The 21,896-nt window shown below is 46.9% G+C and overlaps 1 protein-coding gene across 16 annotated transcripts in view; it reads right to left on the bottom strand.

Moving 5' to 3' along the window:
• Nucleotides 1-2,396: 2,396 nt before the first annotated feature.
• The window catches only part of Atg13 (autophagy related 13), a 50,269-nt gene continuing 30,769 nt past the window's right edge, over nucleotides 2,397-21,896 (bottom strand). For 8 of the 16 annotated variants that reach the window (XM_046457234.2, XM_046457216.2, XM_046457242.2 and 5 more), the window contains 13 exons: nucleotides 21,082-21,222; nucleotides 18,953-18,993; nucleotides 18,377-18,473; nucleotides 17,934-18,032; nucleotides 17,189-17,282; nucleotides 13,063-13,161; nucleotides 12,207-12,317; nucleotides 11,663-11,799; nucleotides 9,027-9,141; nucleotides 8,137-8,214; nucleotides 7,808-7,924; nucleotides 7,181-7,309; nucleotides 2,397-4,589 (listed from right to left, as the gene is read on the bottom strand). In XM_046457234.2, coding sequence (XP_046313190.1) covers nucleotides 4,512-4,589; nucleotides 7,181-7,309; nucleotides 7,808-7,924; nucleotides 8,137-8,214; nucleotides 9,027-9,141; nucleotides 11,663-11,799; nucleotides 12,207-12,317; nucleotides 13,063-13,161; nucleotides 17,189-17,282; nucleotides 17,934-18,032; nucleotides 18,377-18,473; nucleotides 18,953-18,993; nucleotides 21,082-21,222 — 1,336 coding nt within the window. In that variant the 3' untranslated portion in view covers nucleotides 2,397-4,511. The remainder of the gene's footprint in view (nucleotides 4,590-7,180; nucleotides 7,310-7,807; nucleotides 7,925-8,136; nucleotides 8,215-9,026; nucleotides 9,142-11,662; nucleotides 11,800-12,206; nucleotides 12,318-13,062; nucleotides 13,162-17,188; nucleotides 17,283-17,933; nucleotides 18,033-18,376; nucleotides 18,474-18,952; nucleotides 18,994-21,081; nucleotides 21,223-21,896) is intronic. The other 8 variants (XM_046457269.2, XM_058583714.1, XM_046457277.2 and 5 more) reach the window with 8 other exon arrangements.

Here is a 21,896-nt window from a genome sequence, read left to right as displayed (position 1 = left end):
CCCACCTGGCTATTGGGGAAGTGAGGCCTGGAGGCAGAGTAAATGTGGTAGAAGGGGGGGACGGTCAGGTAGCCCCTTCCCAGCCCGCCTGCCCCCTTCTCCATCTGACTCGGGAGACCAGCTTTCTGACCATCTTCTGGGCTGGGAGGTATCTGTAGTCACCTTCCACTCCTGCACCTCGGCGTTCCAGCTGGTCTCCACGTGCTGCATCCTAAGCTCTTCTACTCCCATTTGGAAGGTGCCAGAAGCTTGAGGTGAACTTAGATTTATCTAAGGCAAGCAAGGCAGAAAACTAGAGGGGTTGTGGTGGACACTGGGATTAGCTTTGAAATCACACTAGGGTTTGAATTTTTATTCTAATCACTGATCAGCTCTAACTCATGAAAAAGAATTGATCTCACCTGAGATTATTTTCACCAGAAAATGGTTTCTGTGACGTGTGTGGTACTTAACAATGAGTGAAGTGACACTTCCAGCTTGATGTGGCAGCGGGAACTGAAACCCCCACTTCCTGACCTCCCTTTCTTTCCACCCCAGCCTCAGCCTGGGAAGCTGGGCTTCTCCACCTGCCACGGGGCCACAGAGGCTGTGGAAGACCTGGCACCATTTCCTCTTCTGAGCACATTTTGCCTTGCTTTACAGATTACGATGGTGAATGCGGGCTGGGATGTGGCTCTGCGGTGGAAAATGTGCTCGAAAACGATGCAGATATTTATGTGTTCTGCGCCCCACCCCCCAAAGTACTGGGGATTGAACCCAGAGGCACTTTATCACTGAGCTACTTCCCCAGCCCTTTTTGTTGTGATGGGGTCTTGCTAAATTGCTGAAGCTAGGAATTTGTAATCCTACCCCAGCTGGAACTATAGGCCTGCACCACCACACCTGGTGCCAATCTTTAAAAAAGGTTTGTCACTGTGAAGGTAGGACGGAATTCTGCTCCAGGTGTTGCTGAGGGCTTGGCTGCTGCATCAGGAGGCTGTGGTGGCCCAGGTGGGCCTGCCTAATTCTTCTTTCTTGCTTGCTCAGGCAGGGCAGCCTGGCCAGAGCTGCAGGATAGGACAGTTAGGATGGTGGTTAAACACGGGCCTGAGCTCCAGGAAAGTAGTCTCATTGCACAATTGTGGCCTTCCTCCAGGAACCTCCAGGCAGGAGGACCTAGCGCCCTCCTCTCGCTGGCTCTCTTTAGCTCTAAGCTAGTGACTGGAACATGGAGGCAGTGACCCAGGGAAGAAGAGGAGAATGAGATACACAGGGAGAGCTGTGTTCTTGGGTTGGGCTCCTGGCAGGCCTCTGCCGAGTTTTTCAAGTGCCAATTTACCAAGGCCTTAGCAACAACCGGTCTCTGGGTGGAGCACGGGGAGATGTTTTAAAGGAGTAGGACACAATTGCTGGTCATGGGACACTGGGCACTTCACTTTCTGGAGATCCCAATTGAAGAGGGAGTCACAGGACAGGCTTTCCATTTCTGACCCAGGGATTGGACAACTGCCCTGCCTGGTTCCATGGTCTGGGTCAGTGTCACCTGCAGTTCAGTAACAAGCAAGGGCTCCCAGGCCCTTACCAGCAAGAGTGGGCTGGCTCCATTCTCTTAAGACCTGGGATTGAACTGAATTTAGAATTTTTTTGATCATCCCCCTTTTATTTTGTCCTGGGGCCTGACTTCAACCCGAAGGAGGATAGGGTGCAACCCAGACAGCAGTTGCCCAGTTCTGATCTGGCAGTTATCTTGAATCTAGAACCATCTCTCACCTGCACCACTAGAGGCACAGCTAAGAGGAAGGGGCTGGCTTTGCCAGGGTTGAGATGCCTACAGCTGGAACCCCAGGGGCCAGAAAGGACTGACCTCTGCAGATCTCTCCAATTCCTCATGGTTCCTCAGAGCCCAGTGCCCTTCCTGGAGTCATTTGAGATCAGGGCATCAACACAAATTTGCTTGGGCCCTCAACTTCCTGCTACTCAACTCAATTCCTTCCCTCTCCTCCAGTTCACTCAGCCACAACTCACTACACCAGCAAGCATCCTGTCCTGTCTTCCGGGAACGTGGCAGTACCTACACTTATCCTCCCTCCAAGCCAAGACCAGCTCCAGGCCAAGGGGCATAAAGAGCTGATGACAGTGGCCTTTCTTTTGTGGCAACTTTACCATGGGTGGACTTCATATACATTTTCTTAGTGAATATTCAAATACACAACATGTCAGGGGAATAGCATGAGGAAAATGAGGCTCTAGAAAGCTTCCTGACCAACCCAATGAAGTCCAGCTATCTGTGGCCAAGGCCAGGATTTAAAACAGCCCTGCCCTATTCCAAAGCCTTTCTGCCCTTCACAAGGCCACAGAGCCAGCTGATGACCAGGAGCTACAAAGAGGTGGGAGACAACTTGCACAACTGGAAGCTATAAAGTACAGAAAAGATTTTATTGGAAATCTCGAGTACATATGGAAGTATCCCTCAGTCATTTCCAAACAAATAGGCTGGAAGAGGAGGGACCCTGTCACCTGGAGAGATGACTGGTCCCCACAGGAGCCCGGGGTGCTGCAGGAGTTGTTGGTCTGGCCTCCTCACTTCTATGACACAGGGCTGAGAGGCCAGAGGTGGCCTTGCTGGTTGCTTGGCTCCTCCCAAACTCAGCTCAGTCAGGGATTAGCCTCCCTGGCCTCCCTAAAGATGGGGCCCTGGAGAAAGGCTGCTGCCTGGGAGTCCACAATTAGGAAGTCAGTACTGTGGCGGACGACGGCTACCAGGCCTTTCCATGCTAGGCAAAGAGGGCAGCAGCTGAGATGGGGCTTACCAGAGACACCCCCGTTTGTGCGTGCCAGGCCCTGGGGGAGAATCTGATTGGTTCAGCAGGCCATGGATGTGCCCTGGCCCCAGACAGGACAGCCAGTTGGCCAGCACTGCTGGAGCATTTCTTGATGGCAGCAGAAACATGCACAGGGGCAGGGCTCCCCCCCAGAGCCCACTATGATGCCCAGAAGTTAGCCTTGTAGGTGAGAACAGTGTCACATGCAGTTTACTAACAAGCAGTTGAGAGCCATCTGCACCTAAGAACAGCTGCTGCCAATGAGTACCCCAAGAGACAGGAGGAACAGGGCAGACTGGTTCTCCTTAGCCAGGCCACCGGTCAGACTGGGGAGGACAGATGGCTAGGCACTTGACTTACTCAAGCAACACCTGAAGGATTAAATCAATCATCCACCCAGCTTTGGTTTCTGAACAGGGAACCAATCCAGCTTGTAAACCCAGGGCAGTGTAGAGACCCTGGGATTAAAGGGAGGTGGTGGTCAGGCCAAAGCAGGAGGAGGAAAAGCTCCATAGTCCAGTCCTGAGGATCAGGATCAGGTACCCCAGAAGTAGGGAGCACACACAATGCCCCCTGGGCATTACGTGTGGCATAACTCTGGGGAGTCATCACATTTAGCACCCAAGACTCTGCAGAAACTGCGAGTCTGGAGGCTCCCACCCAGAACACAGAGGTACAAGGGAAAGCCCACTGTCAGTTCAAAGCCTGGAGGCCACTTGCCCTTGGTCAACCCCATTCTTAGATCCCACCGTACACATACTGGGAAGGAGAATGGTCTGAGCAACCCAGATTCTGAGGAGCCTCTCAGGAGGAGGCCTACATCTCAGGAATGGACGCCCTCACCTTCCCCAAGTGAAACCTCTTACTGCAAACATTTCTTCTATAAAATATCTGATTTCTCTGAAAGTAATAAATATTTTCCATGTCCTATAACAAGAAGCAGAAACGGGAGGGAGAAAAAGAGAAGGCCCTTTGCTGTGATCCTCGATGACAGAATATGTCATAGTGACGTAGGATTTGCTTTTATTTTTCCTCTGCAGAGCTGGGGAGCTGGGCATAGGCAGCCACCAGGGCTGCACAGACCTCTGGTAAGAGCCAGATAACCCTCCCAGTGAGGATGATGGGCCCAGGAGCGCTCACCCTCACAGGTGAGCAGGCCTGTCGTATTGCCAAAAAGTACGGGCACAGGGGTAGGGACAGAGAGAGGGCAAGAGGGAGATGACCCTAGAACTAGAGGAGACAGAACAGGACCCTCCTACCTCCGCCCAGCACTGTTTCCTTCCTCTTTCTGCCTCACGGGGCCACCAGCTGGAATGTCAAGAGGTTGATAGGAAGGACAGACAGGCAGGGGGCCAGCTGCAGGATAGACCAGGCAGGAGGCTGGCAGCAGGAGGAACTGATGACACCCTGTGTGAAGCAGCTGGCAATAGGTGGGGTACACAGATGGCCCTACAGAGGCCCTTTGGTTACAAAGGCTCCTCCATCTCCAAAGGCAGAGGGCAGGTCCTCACAGATGCAGTCACTGGGCCTAACTGCCACCATGGAGTCTCCAGGAGGTCCAAGAGCAGGGATTTCTGGGTCCCCAAGGAAGGACCATCTTCCCTTCCAGCTGGCTGGGAGCAGCATGAGGGATGGGAGCAGCTGAGGAGTGGGAGGCTCTCTGTCCCCTGGGACCACAGAAAAGGGATGTTGCTGGTACTGGAGGACACTTTACTGCAGGGTTTCTACAAAGGCATCAAATTCTCGGACGTTCTTCTCATGAACAGCCAGCTTCTCTGGTAACGAGTCCTGTTCAGGGAGGAGAAGAGCTGCTTACTGGGCAGGCCTTGGGAGGCTGCCAGCCCTGCCACTGGAGTGGAGGAAGGGGGTGAGGTAGAGACAAAGAGCTCAGCGGAGCAGTGCCGAGCTGGGCAAGCAGGAGGCAGAGCAGCTGAGAGAGCGCTGGTCAGGGGAGGGACATGTCCGTTGGGGCTCTGTGGGGGCTGTGGCACTGCACAACAGCCATAGGAATTCAAGTGGGCAACACCCTCAATGAGAGAGGATCGTGGACCATGCCAGAGAACAGGGTGGTCCAGAAATTAAACATGAACGATCCCTGGCTGATGACAGCGACCCCAGAATAAAACTGCAAGTTTAGAGCTCTATGAATTCAGTAGAGTTTATGAAAAGGTGTTTTTTTTAAATAATAGATTTTGTAACCTTTATAATTTATTGATTTATTTTATGTGGTGCTGAGGATTGAACCCAGGGCCTAACATGTGCTAGGCAAGCGCTCTGCCACTGAGTCTCAGCCCCAGCCCATATGAGAAGTGGCTTTGATGCCGTTTTCGGGGATGCCCTGCAGGATGGGAGGGAGCCAGGCAGCCTTGCTACACTATCAAGAGTCACCTGCAGGTTGAGGGAAGCGTGAGCATCTGCATCTTCACACCAGCCAAGGGGCAGAGAGGGACAATAAAAAAGAGAAGCAGAAAAGCAGATCTGTGACCAGCTAGCTGTACCTCCCTACAATACCAACCGTTAATATAAGAGAAGCTGGGCACAGTGGCACAACCTGTAATCCAGCAACTTTGGAGGATCACAAGTTCAAGGCCCGTCTCAGCAACTTAGTGAAGCCCTAAACAACTTAGTGAGACCCTGTCTCAAAATTTTTAAAAAGTGCTGGGGATATACTTCTGAGGTAAGGCACTGTGGGTTCAGTCTCTAGTACAAATAAACATAGTCAGGGGCTGGGGATGGGGCGCAAGCGGTAGCACGCTCGCCTGGAAGGCGTGCGGCCCGGCTTCAATCCTCAGCACCACATACAAACAAAGATGTTGTGTCCGCCGAAAACTAAAAAATAAATATTAAAATTCTCTCTCTCTCCTTAAAAAAAGAAAAATGATAGCTTATTTTTTTAAAAATTAAATAAATAAATAAACAAACATAGAGAGCAGGCCTGCAGTGGCCTGCCTTCACTGATGGGGTTAAGCATAAGGGTCTGGCAAGAGGTCAGAGACTCTCCTGCCTGAAACCCAGACAGTGGCCTGGACACCCTGACAATGAGGCAGGTCTGGGTGTAGCTGCCCAGGTGGAAGAAGACCTGGGAACTGGTTAGCACCACTGGGATCATGACAAGAGCTCTGGGACCCTCCTTCTTCTGAGCTCATGTCAAAGGAGAGGCAGGGGAGAGGGCGGCAGGAGGCTAATGCAGGAGCCAACCTGGCTTTGTCTGGCTGTGTTACCACAGCAAGTTACTCAATCACAGTGCTGGCTTTCTCTCTCTCTCTCTCTCTCTCTCTGATACTGGGGATTGAACTTGACTAGTGAGCCCCATCCCCAGCCCTATTTTGTATTTAATTTAGAGACAGGGTCTCACTGAGTTGCTTAGCTCCTTGCTTTTGCTGAGGCTGGCTTTGAACTCATGATCCTCCTGCCTCAGACTCCCTAGCCACTGAGATTACCTGTGTGTGCACTGCGCCTGCTGGCTCTTTTGTAAACTGGCATAAGACGACTTACCTTTTAGGGCTGGTGGTTCATGTTAAAGTACTTTAAAAACACCTGGCAGGGGGTGTGGGTGTTGCTCAGTGGCAGAGCCCTTGTCTTGCATGCATTAGGCACTGGGTCATCCCCAGCACCACAGAAAAAAGAAAACTCAGAAAGCCCCAATAAATGTTCATAATAGTACTTATTAGCCCAACTGTTATGTAGAACTGTTAAGCTTTAATAAAAAATAATAATAGTAATTATTATTATTCCTATATTGTCGCCGAGCATGGCTTTCTGTTTAATGCAAATCAAGGGCAGCTATTCCTAGGGTCCCTAGTTTCTATAGAAAGGAGAGTCCCACCTCAGACCATGAGACCTTGGGATTTAGTGGTGTAGGACGGCCCGAGTTTGTGGCTTGCACGCGGTACTCTTCTGAGGCAGGAAATAGGAAATGCCCTAAGCAGAGATGTGGCAATTACGGTCAGAGAACAGCTACAGGAGGAAAGGAGCTCTCTGAGGGAAGCGTAAGAACACTGACCCCTGGGACTGCTGTGCTCCTCTGCCCCTGCCCCACGGGCATCTGTTGGCCACTGTAGAGCTGAACAGAGGGGCTGCTGGAGCAGCCTATGGGGACAGCAGGAGCAGAGTGGGCGTAAGGAAGTGCTGCTGAGAACGTGCAAAGAAAGGGAGCTACGCTCAAGCAAAGTCTAGGTGCTGGCTGCTAGGTGCCGCGCCAATCACACATGTGACCAAGTGAAAACAACAATCTAAAAACCTCCCTTTCCTGTTACACGGAAGATGGGAAGCACAGGTGGGTGGAGTGACAGGAAGAATGTTCTAGGCCTGTGGTCAGGGATGACCATCAATGAGGATGGGAGGCCAAGGGATGAGCTGTGTGGAAGGAGTTTCCATACCAAGTCTTCAGCCATGGATTGTGCCCCGATATCTATGGAGAGGCTGCTCAGCTGAGGGGGGTTCTGAAATTCACGATAGAAGGTCCCCAAGTCCATCGGAAGAATGTCATCTTTAGAAAAAGCTGGTTTCTTAAAAAATAAGACAATCACTTTAGCTTTCCTTGGGCCACAAAGGATAATCACAGAGGAAATTTACCCTTTTAGAAATAACCAAAGAAACGTTCTTCCAGGCTCATCTTAGGAAGCAGAATCTCTACACCGTATTCTTATGGGCTGCTAACTTATAACCCTGGGGATGACGCTCCTCTCAGGGCCATGACCTCTTCCTGCTCACTCCATTCTTAAGTAAAGGGCCATCCATTCAGGCATGAGCCAGACCCGAGCTGACACCACTGCAAAACCCTCGTTTAGGGTTGACTTTCATTATGAATTTCAACCAGAGACTTGGAACACAATGGTTTGCGATTCATAGGCCTCCAAATGTCTCCCAAGACAGGGTGTCAGGGCAGGGCCCCAAAACCCTTCGTTCTATCTGCAGCGGCCTATGTTGTCTCTGTAAGGGAACAGATGCTTCTGGGTTTATTTTCCCTGGGACAGCAAAGGTCAAGGGAGGTGAGGGCAACTTACGAAGTCAATCATAACGAAGTCATCGTGGGCATTGCCACTGCTGCCCCCGCTGGAGCCATCCGAGTGCAGGCTGCCATGGAGAGGAGACACAGGCTCTGGGGACTCTGGAGGATTCACCTGGTTCAGAATAAGGCAGAGTCAGGGCTATTCTGTGAACTGGACGCATGTCCCTCCTAATATCTGAGGAGCTGGTTAGGCAGTGAGTGCTGGCTACGAATTCATAAGCCAAGGGGCATGGCTTAAGGCCTGTGGAGGACGCAGTGACTGTGGCCTCTGAGGGATGACTACTGCGACATCTACTGGAAACTGGTAGTCACCAGTGGGCTCACCATAGGATCAGTATCCTCCAGCTCCAAATTCTTGGGAGCAAACATGGCAAAGGGTATGTCCAGACTTGTCAGAGTCACCTAAAGAAACACAGGAGAAAGGCATTCGTTCCTGTCCTCCCCCCAGCTCCTGGGCTTCCTTCCTTACAGGCTGCCAGAAAGTCTGCACATCTAGGCTGCCCACACTGCTCTCCCAGGTTCCCTGTCCCCCATCACATGGGCCCACAGCATAAATAAAGACTGGGTTCCCAAGGACCCTGGGAATTCAGCTGAGGAAGCCTGAGCCACAGGACCACAGGAAGAAAGTGCTTTGCTGCCCCCCTCCCCCAAGGACGAACTTCCTGTTTTATGTGAAGTCTGAGGTGACAGCACAGCACACTGTCTGGGAACTAAGTGGTATCTTGTCTCTTTCCTGTGAGAGACTTAAGAGCCTCAGATGAGAGAGAGAGAGAGAGAGAGAGAGAGAGAGAGAGAGAGAGAGAGAGAGTGTGAGAGAGTGTTTGTGTGTGTGTGTGTGTGTGTGTGTATGTGTGTTGATACTGGGGGCTGAATCCAGGGGCACTTTACCATTTAGCCCTTTTATTTTTTGAGACAGGGTCTTGCTAAGTTGCTAAGGGCCTTGCTAAATTATAGAAGCTGGCCTCCAATTTGCGATCCTCCTGCCTTAGCCTCCCAAGTTGCTGGGATTACAGGCATGCACCACCATGCCCAGCTAGAACAATAATTCTTAACTTTTTCTGGAAAGGGGTCACAAGTTATAAATCCTCTACACAGAAAAACTTAAATACACACACACTTTTGCAAACAATGTAAGTAATTCCACAAAATACTGCCCACAGGGCCTCACTCTAAGGATCCAGACATTCTCACAGTGGCAGTGGCAGAAGGATCACCTGGTTGATGGGTTTGTTGACAAAAGCCCCCACTTTCCGGACAAAGATGGTCTCTAGGACATCGTGGGGAGAGGCCCGTCCCTCGCTGCTATTGGACACGGTTTCAGTATCCTCACTAGAGAAGAAAGTGAAGTTGGTGCTCATTCTTAAGCCACAGCAGAACGAGACAGGTCCCCTAAGCCCACCCTCCTGGGGGGCTGCAGCCTGGGCAGGAGTTGGCACCTCAGCCTGTTCATGTGGACACAACACTACATGGTCTGGCTACTGCTGCTGTCCCCCTGCCTCATGAGCTGTACTTCCTAAACAACTAAAATTTATACATAATTGAGTAAAGCTTACATAAAGCTTTACATAAATTTGATCTGAAATCCCAATGACAAGCATCAGTTACCTTGCACACAGTGACCATCAACCAGGCAAGCCACTCTCAAAAACCACCAAGATTTCTTTTTAATTTGATATATATTTAGTTGTGGATGAACCTTTATTTATTTATTTTTATGTGGTGCTGAGAATCGAACCCAGTGCCTCACACATGCTAGGCAAGCGCACTACCATTGAGCCACAACCCCAGCCCAACCACCGTGATGTTATTACTAACCAATTACATAGCCAGACCCCAAATTTTAGCTTCTTCATTTTTTGCATCTTATTTTTGTTGTTATTAAATCTAAAAATACCTAAAACTTTATAGTTTACAGCACTTCAAGCCCTGCCTCACAAGGGATGCTGCTCACAAGAGTCCCACATTTGAGGCCTTAGCCAGCCAGAGCTCTCTCCACTCTTGATGGCTAGGGCCGGATTCTCTGTGCTCCCTACCACGTATCTGCCCCTCTCTTCACCCTCGACCATCCCTCCATTACTGAAACATTTAATTCAACTACTCCTGTGGCTCCCAATCCCCCAAAGCCCTCTGGACTGATGCTGGGTCCTGGATCCCAGGGGGACTCTAAACAATAGAAACAGGGCCTAGACAGTGGCTGCCAGACCAACAGTCGCAGCGTTTTGAGTGGCAGGGGACAAGAAAGGTCTTTTGGACAAAAGTAGGGTCTTAAGGAAGGCAGGAGGACAGTGGCAGGTGGCCTCTGAGCCCCAAGGACTGGCCCTGAGGAAGGGTTCTAAGCTCTGAGGACCTGCACCCAACAGCTCCCCCAGGGTCCTCTGTCTATAGCTGCTCTTGGCCATGCCCCAGGAGCTGAGGACCAGAAAACTGGAGAATAAGGTGACAAGCAGATCTCCTCTATCATCCCACAGGAGGATGAGGGGGGAAAAAAGTAAGTTTGAAAAGCCAGGAAGGAGTCAATTATTTTTCCTGACAAATGTCACAAAAAATAATCTTCCCAAACAATTCCCCGCCCACTACACCACTGTGGGAATGAAGAAAAATATATCAGGAATTTCAACGATGAGAAAGTTCATGGAGGATGTGGTGGGGCAATGCAATCTCATTATCTCCAGGGCCTTCCAAATCAAGGGCAGGCGGGGCAGGGCCGCTCCAAGGGCAGCTTCCCGGGAGAGCTCCGAGGGTACTGGGGAGCCATGGCCCGGGAGAGGAGTAGCCTGTGCCCCAGTGTAGGGCAAGCTAAGAGATTTTAGGCCAATCCCTTGGTCCTGACGTTCTGTCATCATTTTACTTTTTCTCTTTTTCCTCAGTGCTGGGGTATGGAACCCAGGACTCACATGTGCCAGGCAGGCACTCTGCCACCGAGCCACACCCCAGCCCTCTCTTCCTCATAAAAGAAGCGACAGTGGCATTTTTGCAGGGTTGAAATATAAGAACTTTCACTTCCTACCTAATCCTTGTCTTCACGGTTTTAATCTCATCAAATGTGTCACTTTGGTATTCAGAAAAGACAGAAGATTTAATTTCTTTTTTTAAATAAAGGATCTCCATGAGGCTCTAAAGCCTGTGATGGCAGATGCAGCGTGGTGCCATGATGGCAGGCCATGGTGAGCACCTGTTCTATCCTGAGCAAACGCTGGCAATGCCAAAAGAATGAATGTTGGGGGGAGGAAAAAAACACCCGACCACCTCTCTACAGGATGAGGGTGACCAGAACCAAGCTCCCGCTATTTTCTTTTTCTTTTTTTTCTTCATGAGCTGCCATGCCCAGCCTATTAGAGCTTTTTTTTCCCCTTAAAGACCTTTATTTTATTTATTTATATGCGGTGCTGAGAATCAAACCCAGTGCTTCACATGTTCTAGGCAAGCGCTTAGCCACTGAGCCACATCTCAGCCCTTGGTATAATGACTTTGGACAAGTGTGTCAAAACCACACTGTAGGAAATGACCATACTATTTTTTTTAATATATATGTATTTTTAGTTGTAGGTGAACACAATACCTTTATTTTATTTTTATGAGTTGCTGAGGATCGATCCCAGTGCCTCACGTGTGCCAGGCGAGCGCTCTACCACCAGCCCCAGCCCCAGCCCCAGCCCATTCCTGCTATTTTCTAGTCAGTAGCAAAGCCCTGGGCCAGTCTCCTTACATACCAACTTCATGCCAAGATTCTTATCTGAGAAATTCAAGGATTTCCATTTGGGGCACAAATGCCATGCCCAAGTCTGTGTGTATCAGGGCATGCAGGCCCTTGGCTGGCCTTAGCAGCGGCAGAACCATGCCAGGGACTCACCTGCTGGAAGGTGTGGCAGCACAGTGGGCCACATCTGCAGGAGTGTGGATCGCCAGTTTCTCCTGGTCGGCCTGGGCACCATGGACTGGCTGGTTGGGAGCAAGGGGCACCCCACCTTCCTTCCCAGGAACCATTAGCTTTGGGGGAAAATAGAGACAGTGAACTTTGGCAGTGTCGGGCATGAGTGAACAGCGCACCCTAACTTAGTGGTGTCTGCTTTTGGGCTTTCCCATCTCTAGATCTGTAACCAGGTAGACAGGCACCCAAGGATCTTTATCCTTGCTGGGACTTGGCTACTGGAAGACATGCATGGTAATGACTACAGAGAAAGAAGGAAAGAGAGGGGGAAGGAACCTGGGAAAGTTGTCTTTCTGTTCTGGAGTCTAAGAGGTTCCCTTCTCTCAGAGTCTTTCAGCCCTCCAGTTACCAAAGAGCTCTGCTTCCAAACCCTCAGTTCAATGTTTTCGCTGTAAGAGTTCCTCCACTGCCCCGGGAAGGAAACACAGCCCTGGGGAGCCCACGGTCCACCCAGCTTTTAAGATACCTGGTGAGGGTGTTGAGCATTTAAGCCAGCAGCGAACACTACTGGATAAGCCAGGTCAGCTGATCCAAGGCCCAGGACAGCAGGCTGATAGGAAAGGCGAGAGCTTGAGAGCTGAGCAAGAGAAAAACAGAGGGGCAGAGGAGAGGCAGGAGAAACAGGCGCCCTAGAGCGTGAGCAATGACCGGGCTCAGCAGGGGGAAGGAATGGTCCCAGCCACATGGGCACCTGCAGGCCTGGTGCAGTGTGGGTTAAGGACAGATAGGCGTTTTTAGACCACTTTTTAGGTAAGAAAATTCAGAGGCTTGTATAAACTGAGATTGGGATCCCTGGCTCTGGAGCCTCCTGAAGACCTCCAATGAGCTCCTGGCTCCCCTTTCCCAAGTGCTCAGCTAACTGCTTCCGTCCCAGCCTGGCACATCTGTGGGGCGCAACCCAGAGCAAAACTTGCAGCCAAAGGCATCAGTTTTTCCAAAGTCACTCTATTTTCTCCTTTGTCCTTAAGGTCCCTTTGAAACAGAAGGCCATCTTCTCTAATAACACCCTCCATTACCCCTGGGTATGGGAAGGTTCCTATTTTTATTGAAAAAAATACCAGTCTTGAATTGTTTATTTGGAATTTGATATAAATAACTCCGTGTATTTTTCACACAACAGAAGGAGGTGGGGCAAATGAAAATCCCTATTTTGGGCTGCTGGGCTGTGGCTGTGTCCTGTTAAAATCAATTACCAAGACTCAAAAGAATCCCACAGACCAGTGAGGGAAACGTTTAAGGAACTACACACTGTACTGTATTTGCACTTTTCAAATAGAAAGAAGCCATCTGGTCATAACCCCTTCTTCCCATTATGAACTCACTTGATGGGAAAAGGCCAGTCCTGCCATGGGGACCCTCAGAGTGTCCGTCACCACAGGAGTAGGGGTCTGAAAATGTGCCTTTGTGACAGTAAACACACACTGTGCACAGACACACATAGAGACAGGAGAAACAAGAGAAGAAAAAAGAAAAGGGACTTGAGAAAGAAGTGGAAACACCTCTGGAGGGGGAGGCGGTGAGAGGCTGGAGGGATGGAGGGACTCAGGACTGCACTAGAACGCTCTGGCTTCCCAAAGCGACAACCTCAAGGGTCCCTAGAAAGAACGCTTTCCCCAGGGTGCACCCTGCGTGCCTGTCTCCCTGACAGGAGTGAAGCTGACTCAAATAGCTGACTCGGCCAAACAGAGAAACCTGAACCAAGCATTAGTCTTTGTTAGTCAGAAAAAGGTGGGAGGAAGCCAGAGAACAATTCTAATAGGAAGGGCCTGAGAGGAGGTGCAAAGGGAGCAGATGGACAAGGATGCTGGGCGTGTAATGTCACACTGGCAGCCGTTTTCAAGGAACCACAGTCTTCAGAGATGGGTTCAAACAGCAGACATTTGTTGGCCAGAATTTCTCCCCGCCCCAATACCAGGAAGTGAACCCAGAAGAATTCTACCACTGAGCCACACCCCACCCTACTTTTTAATTTGAGACAAGCTACCGCTAAATTGCTGAGGTTGGCCTCCAACTTGAAATCCTCTTGCCTCAGCCTCCTGAGTTGCTGGGATGCAGCTGTTTGCCACCACACCTGGATAATTGGCTAGAACTTCAAAAACCTCAGGTGTATACTTTCCTATGTTGTCCTGGGGAAGACGAGGAGGTATGCAGAGGTAGGTGTGTGTGTGTGTGTGTGTGTGTGTGCGCGCGCGCACACATGTGCACGCCTGTAGTCCCTGACAGTGTGGGACAACTTGATAGAGTAAAAGTCAGGGCCCTCTCAAAACTCTTAGGACTTCAAAGCTATTTAGGGTATAATGATTATTTGGGGTCTTGCTGCTCCATCTTCAAATCTGTCCAACTAGCTAATCAATGCTTAGAATGAGATGGAGGACTTTAGGACACAGTAGCAGGTTCTGAATGACAACTATTTAATGCCTAAAGTCCATGCCCAGGTAACACAATGATCCTTATTTTACTGGAAAAATAAACACCACATTAACATGTATTTATTAGACTCAAGCAAAAGTTCCAATAAAAGTTTTAAAACAATGAAAATACCTGGATTAAACCAAGGAATTAACTATTGAAAATTAATTAATTAATTGATGTTATCAAGGATTGAACCCAGGGGCACTTAACAACTGAGCCACATTCCTAGACCTTTTTATTTTATTTTAATTTTTTTGGTACCAGGGATTGAACCTAGAGGGGTTTTACCACTGGGCCACATCCCAGCCCTTTCTATATTATTTTTCTAATTTTTTTTTTATAAACACACAGTATCTTTATTTATTTTTATGTGGTGCTGAGGGCCGAACCCAGTGTCTCACACATACAAGGAAGGAGCTTTACCACTGAGCTCCAGCCCCATCCCCCTTTTTATTTTATATTGAGACAGGGTCTAAATTGCTTAGGGTCTCATTAAATTGCTGAGGCTGGCCCCAAACTTGTGATCCTCCTGCTTCAGCCTCCCAAGTCTTTGGGATTATAGACGTGCACCATGGCACCCAACAGGAATTAACTATCAACAGGAATGAAGAAAATTCACAGTAACTCATTTTTTTCTGTATCATCCATTCAAAATAAGTATTTCTGCACCAAACTGTACCAACCTTGATTAGAGGTACTCGGGGGTCACTAAGAAGTGCACATCATTGATAAAATAATGACAAGACACCATCAGTCGCAAATATCGTAAAAAAGGCAGCCTCTTTTTACACAGGTCAACAAACAACTTGTAGGATCACATTTCCAGTGGATCAAAGAAAGTGGTGTGTTATGTCCAGAATCACTCTCATATCCCCTGACTCATAACTTTATTTACTGTTCATGAATCTGTCAGTTATAAAACAAAATTAGACTGTTTAAGGTGACATACCCATATTCTTATCAGCTACTCCCAGCTGGGCATGGTGGCACATGCCTCAGTTCACAAGTCTGAGGCAAAAAGATCGAAAGTTTGAAGCTGGCCTTAGCAATGTAGCAAGGCTGTACGCAAACTAGTTTTATACTATATCTATCTCAAAATAAAAAGCAAAAGGGCTGGGGATACAGCTCAGTTGGTAGAGTGCTTGCCTCAAAATAAAAAGCAAAAAAGGGCTAGGGATGTGGCTCAGTGGCTAAGCACCCCGGGTTCAATCCCTGGTACGAAAAATCATCATCATCATCATCATTCATCATCATCTACTCCCATGAATGCCCTGATTAGATCATGTATGCCAGATAAGAACATGTATGTTTCTCTGTTTGTGTCAACTTTGCTCATCAGGAAGCAAACCATCAGCCCCTCCATGGCCAGAATAATGCTGACACTCCTGCCCCACATAGACTTATAGGAAAGGAATCATTCCTACGCCCGAAACCAAACTATCTTGACCACTTTAGAAATCTTTTCCTTTCTGGTGCTAGGGATTGGACCCATGGCTTTGTGAAAGTTAAGCACATGCTTTACTACTGAGCTACACCTCTAGCCCTAGAGCAAAAATCTTTCAGTAAAAATAAGAGTGACCGGCTGGGGATGTGGCTCAAGCGGTAGGCGCGCTCGCCTGGCATGCGTGCGGCTCGGGTTCGATCCTCAGTACCACATACAAACAAAGATGTTGTGTCCGCCGAAAACTAAAAAGTAAATATTAAAAGTTCTCGGGCTGGGGATGTGGCTCAAGCTGTAGCGCGCTCGCCTGGCATGCGTGCGGCCCGGGTTCGATCCTCAGCACCACGTACAAACAAAGATGTTGTGTCAGCCGAGAACTAAAAAATAAATATTAAAAAATTCTCTCTCTCTCTCTCTCCCCCACTCTCTCTTAAAAAAAAAAAAAAAAAAAAAAAAATAGCCTCCCAGCCTCAGAGCATTGGCCTTTTAAAAAAAAAAAAAAAAAAAAAAAAATATTAAAAGTTCTCTGTCTCTCTTAAAAAAAAAAATAGATTAAAAAAAAAAAAAAAAAAAAATAAGAGTGACCCATGAATTCTGCAGTGTCATTCCCAGACATTAAATCATATTTCTGAAATAGCTGAGAACCACAATTTTAATCTAGTTTCTCCCAAACAACCCAGGATGGGAGAAATTTTTAAATATTCATAATTAAAATAATACAGAAAACAAAAGTTTTATAGAGAGCTAATTAATGTAGCGCTACTAAATAAGAAGGTGAAAGGGGATAATCTGGGGCTAAAGGAACGTAGAAATGGGTAGGGCTAGAACAAACTAGTTAATGTAAGAGTCACAAAAGAAGAAGATCATGGAGATGATGGGCAAGGAGTACAGGGAGCTGGAGGCAATGAGGAGGAAGTTGGGGTGGAAGGGAAGAAATGTTCCCTGAAATTCAGTCCACTGGTTAAAAACTACTTCCTGGCCAATGTCATCTCAGCCCCTTATCCATGCAGGACTGAAGAGATGCTTCCCTGGGGTAAGCTGACAATGTCATTTCAAGCCAGTGTTTCACTGAAACTGGGTTTGTCCCTGAAGATTGACTCCAGTGGAAAATTTAATGGTTAGAATGTTTGGGAAAAGAATACAGACAGGCAGACAATCTGTCAAGTATTAAGAAAAGCTACATTACTGCTTTCTTACTGGCATTTTATACTAAGTAATTATTGGACTGCTTCCATTATTAGAAACCACTTAAAAAGAGCAATAGCCTACTAAATTAACAAGTGTAGGCTGGAGTATCTCTCTGGTGTCTGAAGGCACTTGGAATTCAGTGACTGATTTTCTAGGGAATTTGAAGACCTTACCAGGAAGGGAAAGGATGTGTAATACTGTGGGTTAAGAATGGTTACAGGTGAGAAACACTGCAATACTATGTGCTGCATAACACGGTCACTCCTCAAAATAACCCCCTTGAACAATCGCGAGCACCACAAAAAGGGACTGTTACTAAATTTGGATACCATTCCATAAGGTGTGCGGACACATACAAACTCACGCACCAAGTAACCACCACCAGCCCAGAGCCTGTTTCCCCCTACCTGGGATGGAGGGGAGGTGGAAAAAGAGGTCGTACACACTTCTTGAGAGTCTTCCACTGATGGGTATGTCACTCCAGCATCCTCCCCAGCAGTTCTAAAGTGAGGAGAGAAGAGAGAATGTATTCTGTGGTGGTGATGGCAGTCAATGTCAGAAAGTAGAGAAAGAGTAGTTAAATAAGGATGGGAGTTGTTATTAGACCTTTTTCAGGTAGAGTCCATAATACCAGATGACGACATGAAGACAATTTTAATTTTTCCAGGATATTCCATGAATTACTGACTTATTTTATTTATTTGTTAGTTTGTTTGTGTATGTGGTACTGGGGATTGAACCCAGGGCCTGGCTCATGCTAGGCAAGTGCTCTCCCACTGATTCACATCCCCAGCCCTTTTTATTTGATTTTGATACAGGGTCTTACTAAGTTGCCCAGGCTGGCCTGGAACTTGAGATACTCCTGCCTCAGCCTCCTGGGTAGCGGGGATTGCAGGTATGCAACCACCACACCCCAAAAATGAATGGCATTCTTGCATTCTCCAAGTAACTTGTGACATATAGAGAAAAGTCATATCATTACCATCAAGATCCAAAATGTCCAATAATTTTCTGGGACACTCTACATATCCCAAGTCACAGTGTACCTAACAGACAGCAGAAAGGGAAACTAGCTCCTTGATTTCTGTCCATGAGGCAAGTGGCTGCTTTCACCTAGCTGCAGTTTGGGAAAGCACCTTTCACATTCCTCACCTGTAATTGCAGGGGTGCATGGGAGAGGAGCTGGAATAGGGACGGTCCACAAAGTGATCAATGATAATCCCCATGATAGGTGGGGTCCTCTCAAATTGCCTGTAATGCAATATGCAAATTGCAGTATTTGTTAGAATGTCTTCCCAGACCCTTGAAGTCCTTAGAGGGCCCCTCACTTCATATCTATTGGCTGATACTGGCCTTAAGTATTGCAATCTCTAAATATAAACCACAACCTCTATGTTCTGGATAAGTTGAGTCTGGGACATTCAAATTCTCCAATTTGACAACTGTGAGCACACTCTTGGCTTGATTTTATTCTTCTGAAGGGGATGCTTTCAGCAACAGCAAGCTGACCTGTAGGCTTAGCCTTGCAGTTTTGGGAACGGTAGGAGGCTTAACCTCCCTGGGATGGTTCTTTTGGATTCTGATGCTTCTCTCACCTGGTGGACATGAATGCCAAGTTAATTCTGTAAGCACAAGAAAGAGTGATGGTGCCCACAGGGGTGCCCACTGTCCCAACACGAACAGTCTGGAAGCCTAGGAAAAGAGAGAAGTGATTAGCTTTTGTCCAGAGAATGCCAATAGGGACCCTAGTTTGTCTTTCCCTAATTATTCAGCCTGTTGTACAGTCTCTAGAATTATTCACTTAGCATCTTGGGTGCAACAACCTCACTCTCTTGTGTGTGTTTGGATGTGTGTGTGTGTGTTATGTGTGTTTATTCCCCCTACCAATTTATCCAATTTTGACCCCATATTGGCAAAGGAAAAAGCAGTCTATTCTCAGGTAAAACTACCTTTAAAGAAATAAAAAATACTGAGTTTCAGGTGCTTTTGGGAAAATTATTAGGTCCTCCCTAGGAGCTGCGTAGACTACTTACTGCCTTCCTATCTTTGCTTTACTTGTATGACATGTATGGAGATGAAGGGCCATGTATTATAACAGATAGCAACCAAGCCCATCTTTGAAGTTAGAAACACTCTTAACACTACAAATGTTTCCCGACCATGATACACACCTTCTCCTAAGCCATTCAGTTGGACTTCCCCAAAATATATCCTGTAGGGAAGAAAGAAAAAGAAATGTTACCTGATTCTTTACTCTCAGGACCTCTCTGGTCAAAACAACAGGAAACCAAATAAATCAAATAGAGTATATATATATATGGAGATTGCTGGTTAAGAAATGAATAATATTTAAGTAGAAACTGCTATTTATGTTTTTTCTCTATGTCCCTGAGATGTTTTAAAAGTATACCTACTAGGGGGATGGGGTGGTGGTTCAGTGGTAGAGTGCCTGCCTTACGTATGCAAGACACTGGGTTCAATTCTCAGCACCATATTCAAATAAATAAAATAAAGGTCCATTGACAAAATATATATATATATATATGTATATATATATATATATATTTTTTTTTAAAGTATACCTACTAGGAAATAAAGTATATAAATAGAGTTGACAAACAGATAATACTGCTACGAGAAGGTCCTAGGTTTTGACAAGTAGCTTTCAATTACAGGCCACTCTACTTGCTTGTCACGAGCCATTCAAAAGTAAATGGGTGGCTCAGCGGTAGAATGCTCACCCAACACATGTGGGGTGCTGGGTTGGATCCTCAGCACCACATAAAAATAAATAAATTAAATAAAGGGATTGTGTCCAACTACAATTAAAACAAAATATTTTTTTTAAATCGGTTAAAGGGGCTGGGGATGGCTCAAGCGGTAGCGCGCTCGCCTGGCATGCGTGCAGCCCGGGTTCGATCCTCAGCACCACATACAAACAAAGATGTTGTGTCCGCCAAAAACTAAAAAATAAATATTAAAAAATTCTTTCTCTCTCTCTCTCTAAAAAAATAAAAAATAAATAAAATAAAATAAAAAATCGGTTAAAACCATAGAAAATCTTGTCCACCATACAAAAATTAACTAGTAAGACTGTTCCGAAAAATTAAAAATATAAGAATTATTGTTTTGGGGTGTATTTCAGTGGTAAAGCACTTGCTTTTAGCATGTGTGAGGTCCTGGGCTTCAGTACTACCAAAAAAGAAAAGAACCACCTTGGGCTAGGCACAAGGTGGTACATGATTATATTTCCAGCTCCTCAGGAGGCTGAGGGAGGAGGATCAGCCTGGGCATCTTGGCAACACCCTGTCCCAAAATTTAAAAGTTGAAATACAAAGGCAGGGGAGGTAGCTCAGTGGTAAAGCAACTGCAAGGGCCTGAGTTCAATCCCCAGTACTACAAAGACAATAGACAAAACAAATAACACCCCTTACTCCCTCCATCCTATTACACAAATTCTAAAATTCAGCTCTACATATGTAATCTGAAAGCTAAACCAATGGCTCAACACTAATACAAAGGAAAGAGTCCTGGGTGATTCTGGAGCTCTGGCTTTCCCTGTTTGCTCACATTTTTCTATATAGCCTCATATCCTCCACTCCAGTCTTTTGGACAATCTGAATATGGCTCTCATGCCTTGCTAGCTGTTATACATCCATCTGGGATGATTATTCTCCCTCACTTCTACCAGCTGAATTTTCTTTGCCTCACAGTTCACCATGAATGCCAGCTTCCTCCATGAGGCCTGTCCTCTTTCTCCCCCCAACATCAATCTTTCTCTTCCTCTGTGTTCTCCTAGTACTTTCCCCAATACTGCAATGCAGTTTGCAAATACTGGTTTTTAATTATAAAAATACATATCAAACTTTCCCCATTTGATTAGAAACACGAGTGCAAGGCCAAGATACAGTTGCATAATGCCAGGACTAAAATGGCCCTCGATGCAGTGTGGAGGTGAAATCCTGCAAGGAAAATACCATAGCATTACTTCCATAGACAACTAGTTTGAACACTTCAGTTAAATTAGCAGCTCCTTAGACCACATGTCTGAAGTCAGCTCTGGAATCAAGGCGGCTGTGGCATCTTCCCAGGAGAGCCTAGCCTGTTTTTCAGTCTTCAGCTTCTTTCCCAGCTTTGAGGCAAAATGATGACTATGCAGAAACAAAAGGGCAGTGAATCTGGTGTTTCTGGAACACTGAGGTTCTTAAGGAAGGCTGAAGAGTGATCACACAGAAGTTACACTATCAATAATCCAACCAACCACCTTCTCCAAATCAGGATGAGCTTCCATGCTGCTTACCTGTACAATATGACATACTCATGCCCTTGTTTTCGGGAGAGTCTGTAAGCGGGTGTCACCCTAGTTATAGCAAGAAGGGACTTCAGCAGCAGTGACAGCCTGTTGTACACTGTGTAGGAAACTTTGATTTCTTTATCACACCTGAGGAGCATACAGACATTTATTAAATGCTGGAACCGTGCCAATTCATTATTAAACATGTTCTTCACTAAAGGTCTGATTTGAGTTCTTGATCAGCAGATTGTCTAAGTCAGCCAGGTTGACTTTCTTTAATATGAGACACAGCAGATGAGCACCAAAAAATACTTTATATGTTTTTTCTAGTTTGGAAGCGGCTATCTAAGAAATAAAGCAGCACACTTGAGCTGTCTAACTATACAAAAAAAATATGAAGAAGTCAGTCTGGCGCTAAAATTTTGGACCATAACATGGCAACTGAACTGCCTTCTGTTAAAAATAATAATAATGATGCCCCTGCCACACATGCTTATCACTGAGATTTTTCTTTTGATGGGTTGATATTTCCTCAAGACTTCCTGTATACACTTCTTGAAAACTGAAGCCTCAGGCAGGAGGTAAACTAATTTGCCTTAAAAGAAAGAAATCGGGGGAAGGAGATAACATGCATTTCCAATCCATGACCAACACAGTGTATGAAAGAGCAGTGCAGGGAGACCTTCCTGGACAACTGCCACACAGAAAACGGACAAAACAGAGCAGTCATGTTCCACGAGCTCGCAAGGGATTTAATCAGAGAACTTGCTGTACTCTGGGAAAACAAAAAATCCTTTTCAGTTTCTCTGCTGCTCCCTTCT

This window comes from Marmota monax, unplaced genomic scaffold, assembly GCF_021218885.2.
Source record: "Marmota monax isolate L192 unplaced genomic scaffold, Marmota_monax_Labrador192_F-V1.1 WCK01_AAM20220418_F8-fsc00047, whole genome shotgun sequence".
Taxonomy (NCBI): domain Eukaryota; kingdom Metazoa; phylum Chordata; class Mammalia; order Rodentia; family Sciuridae; genus Marmota; species Marmota monax.
Note: the sequence above shows the minus strand (reverse complement) of the source record. Positions and strands in the feature narration are given on the sequence as shown.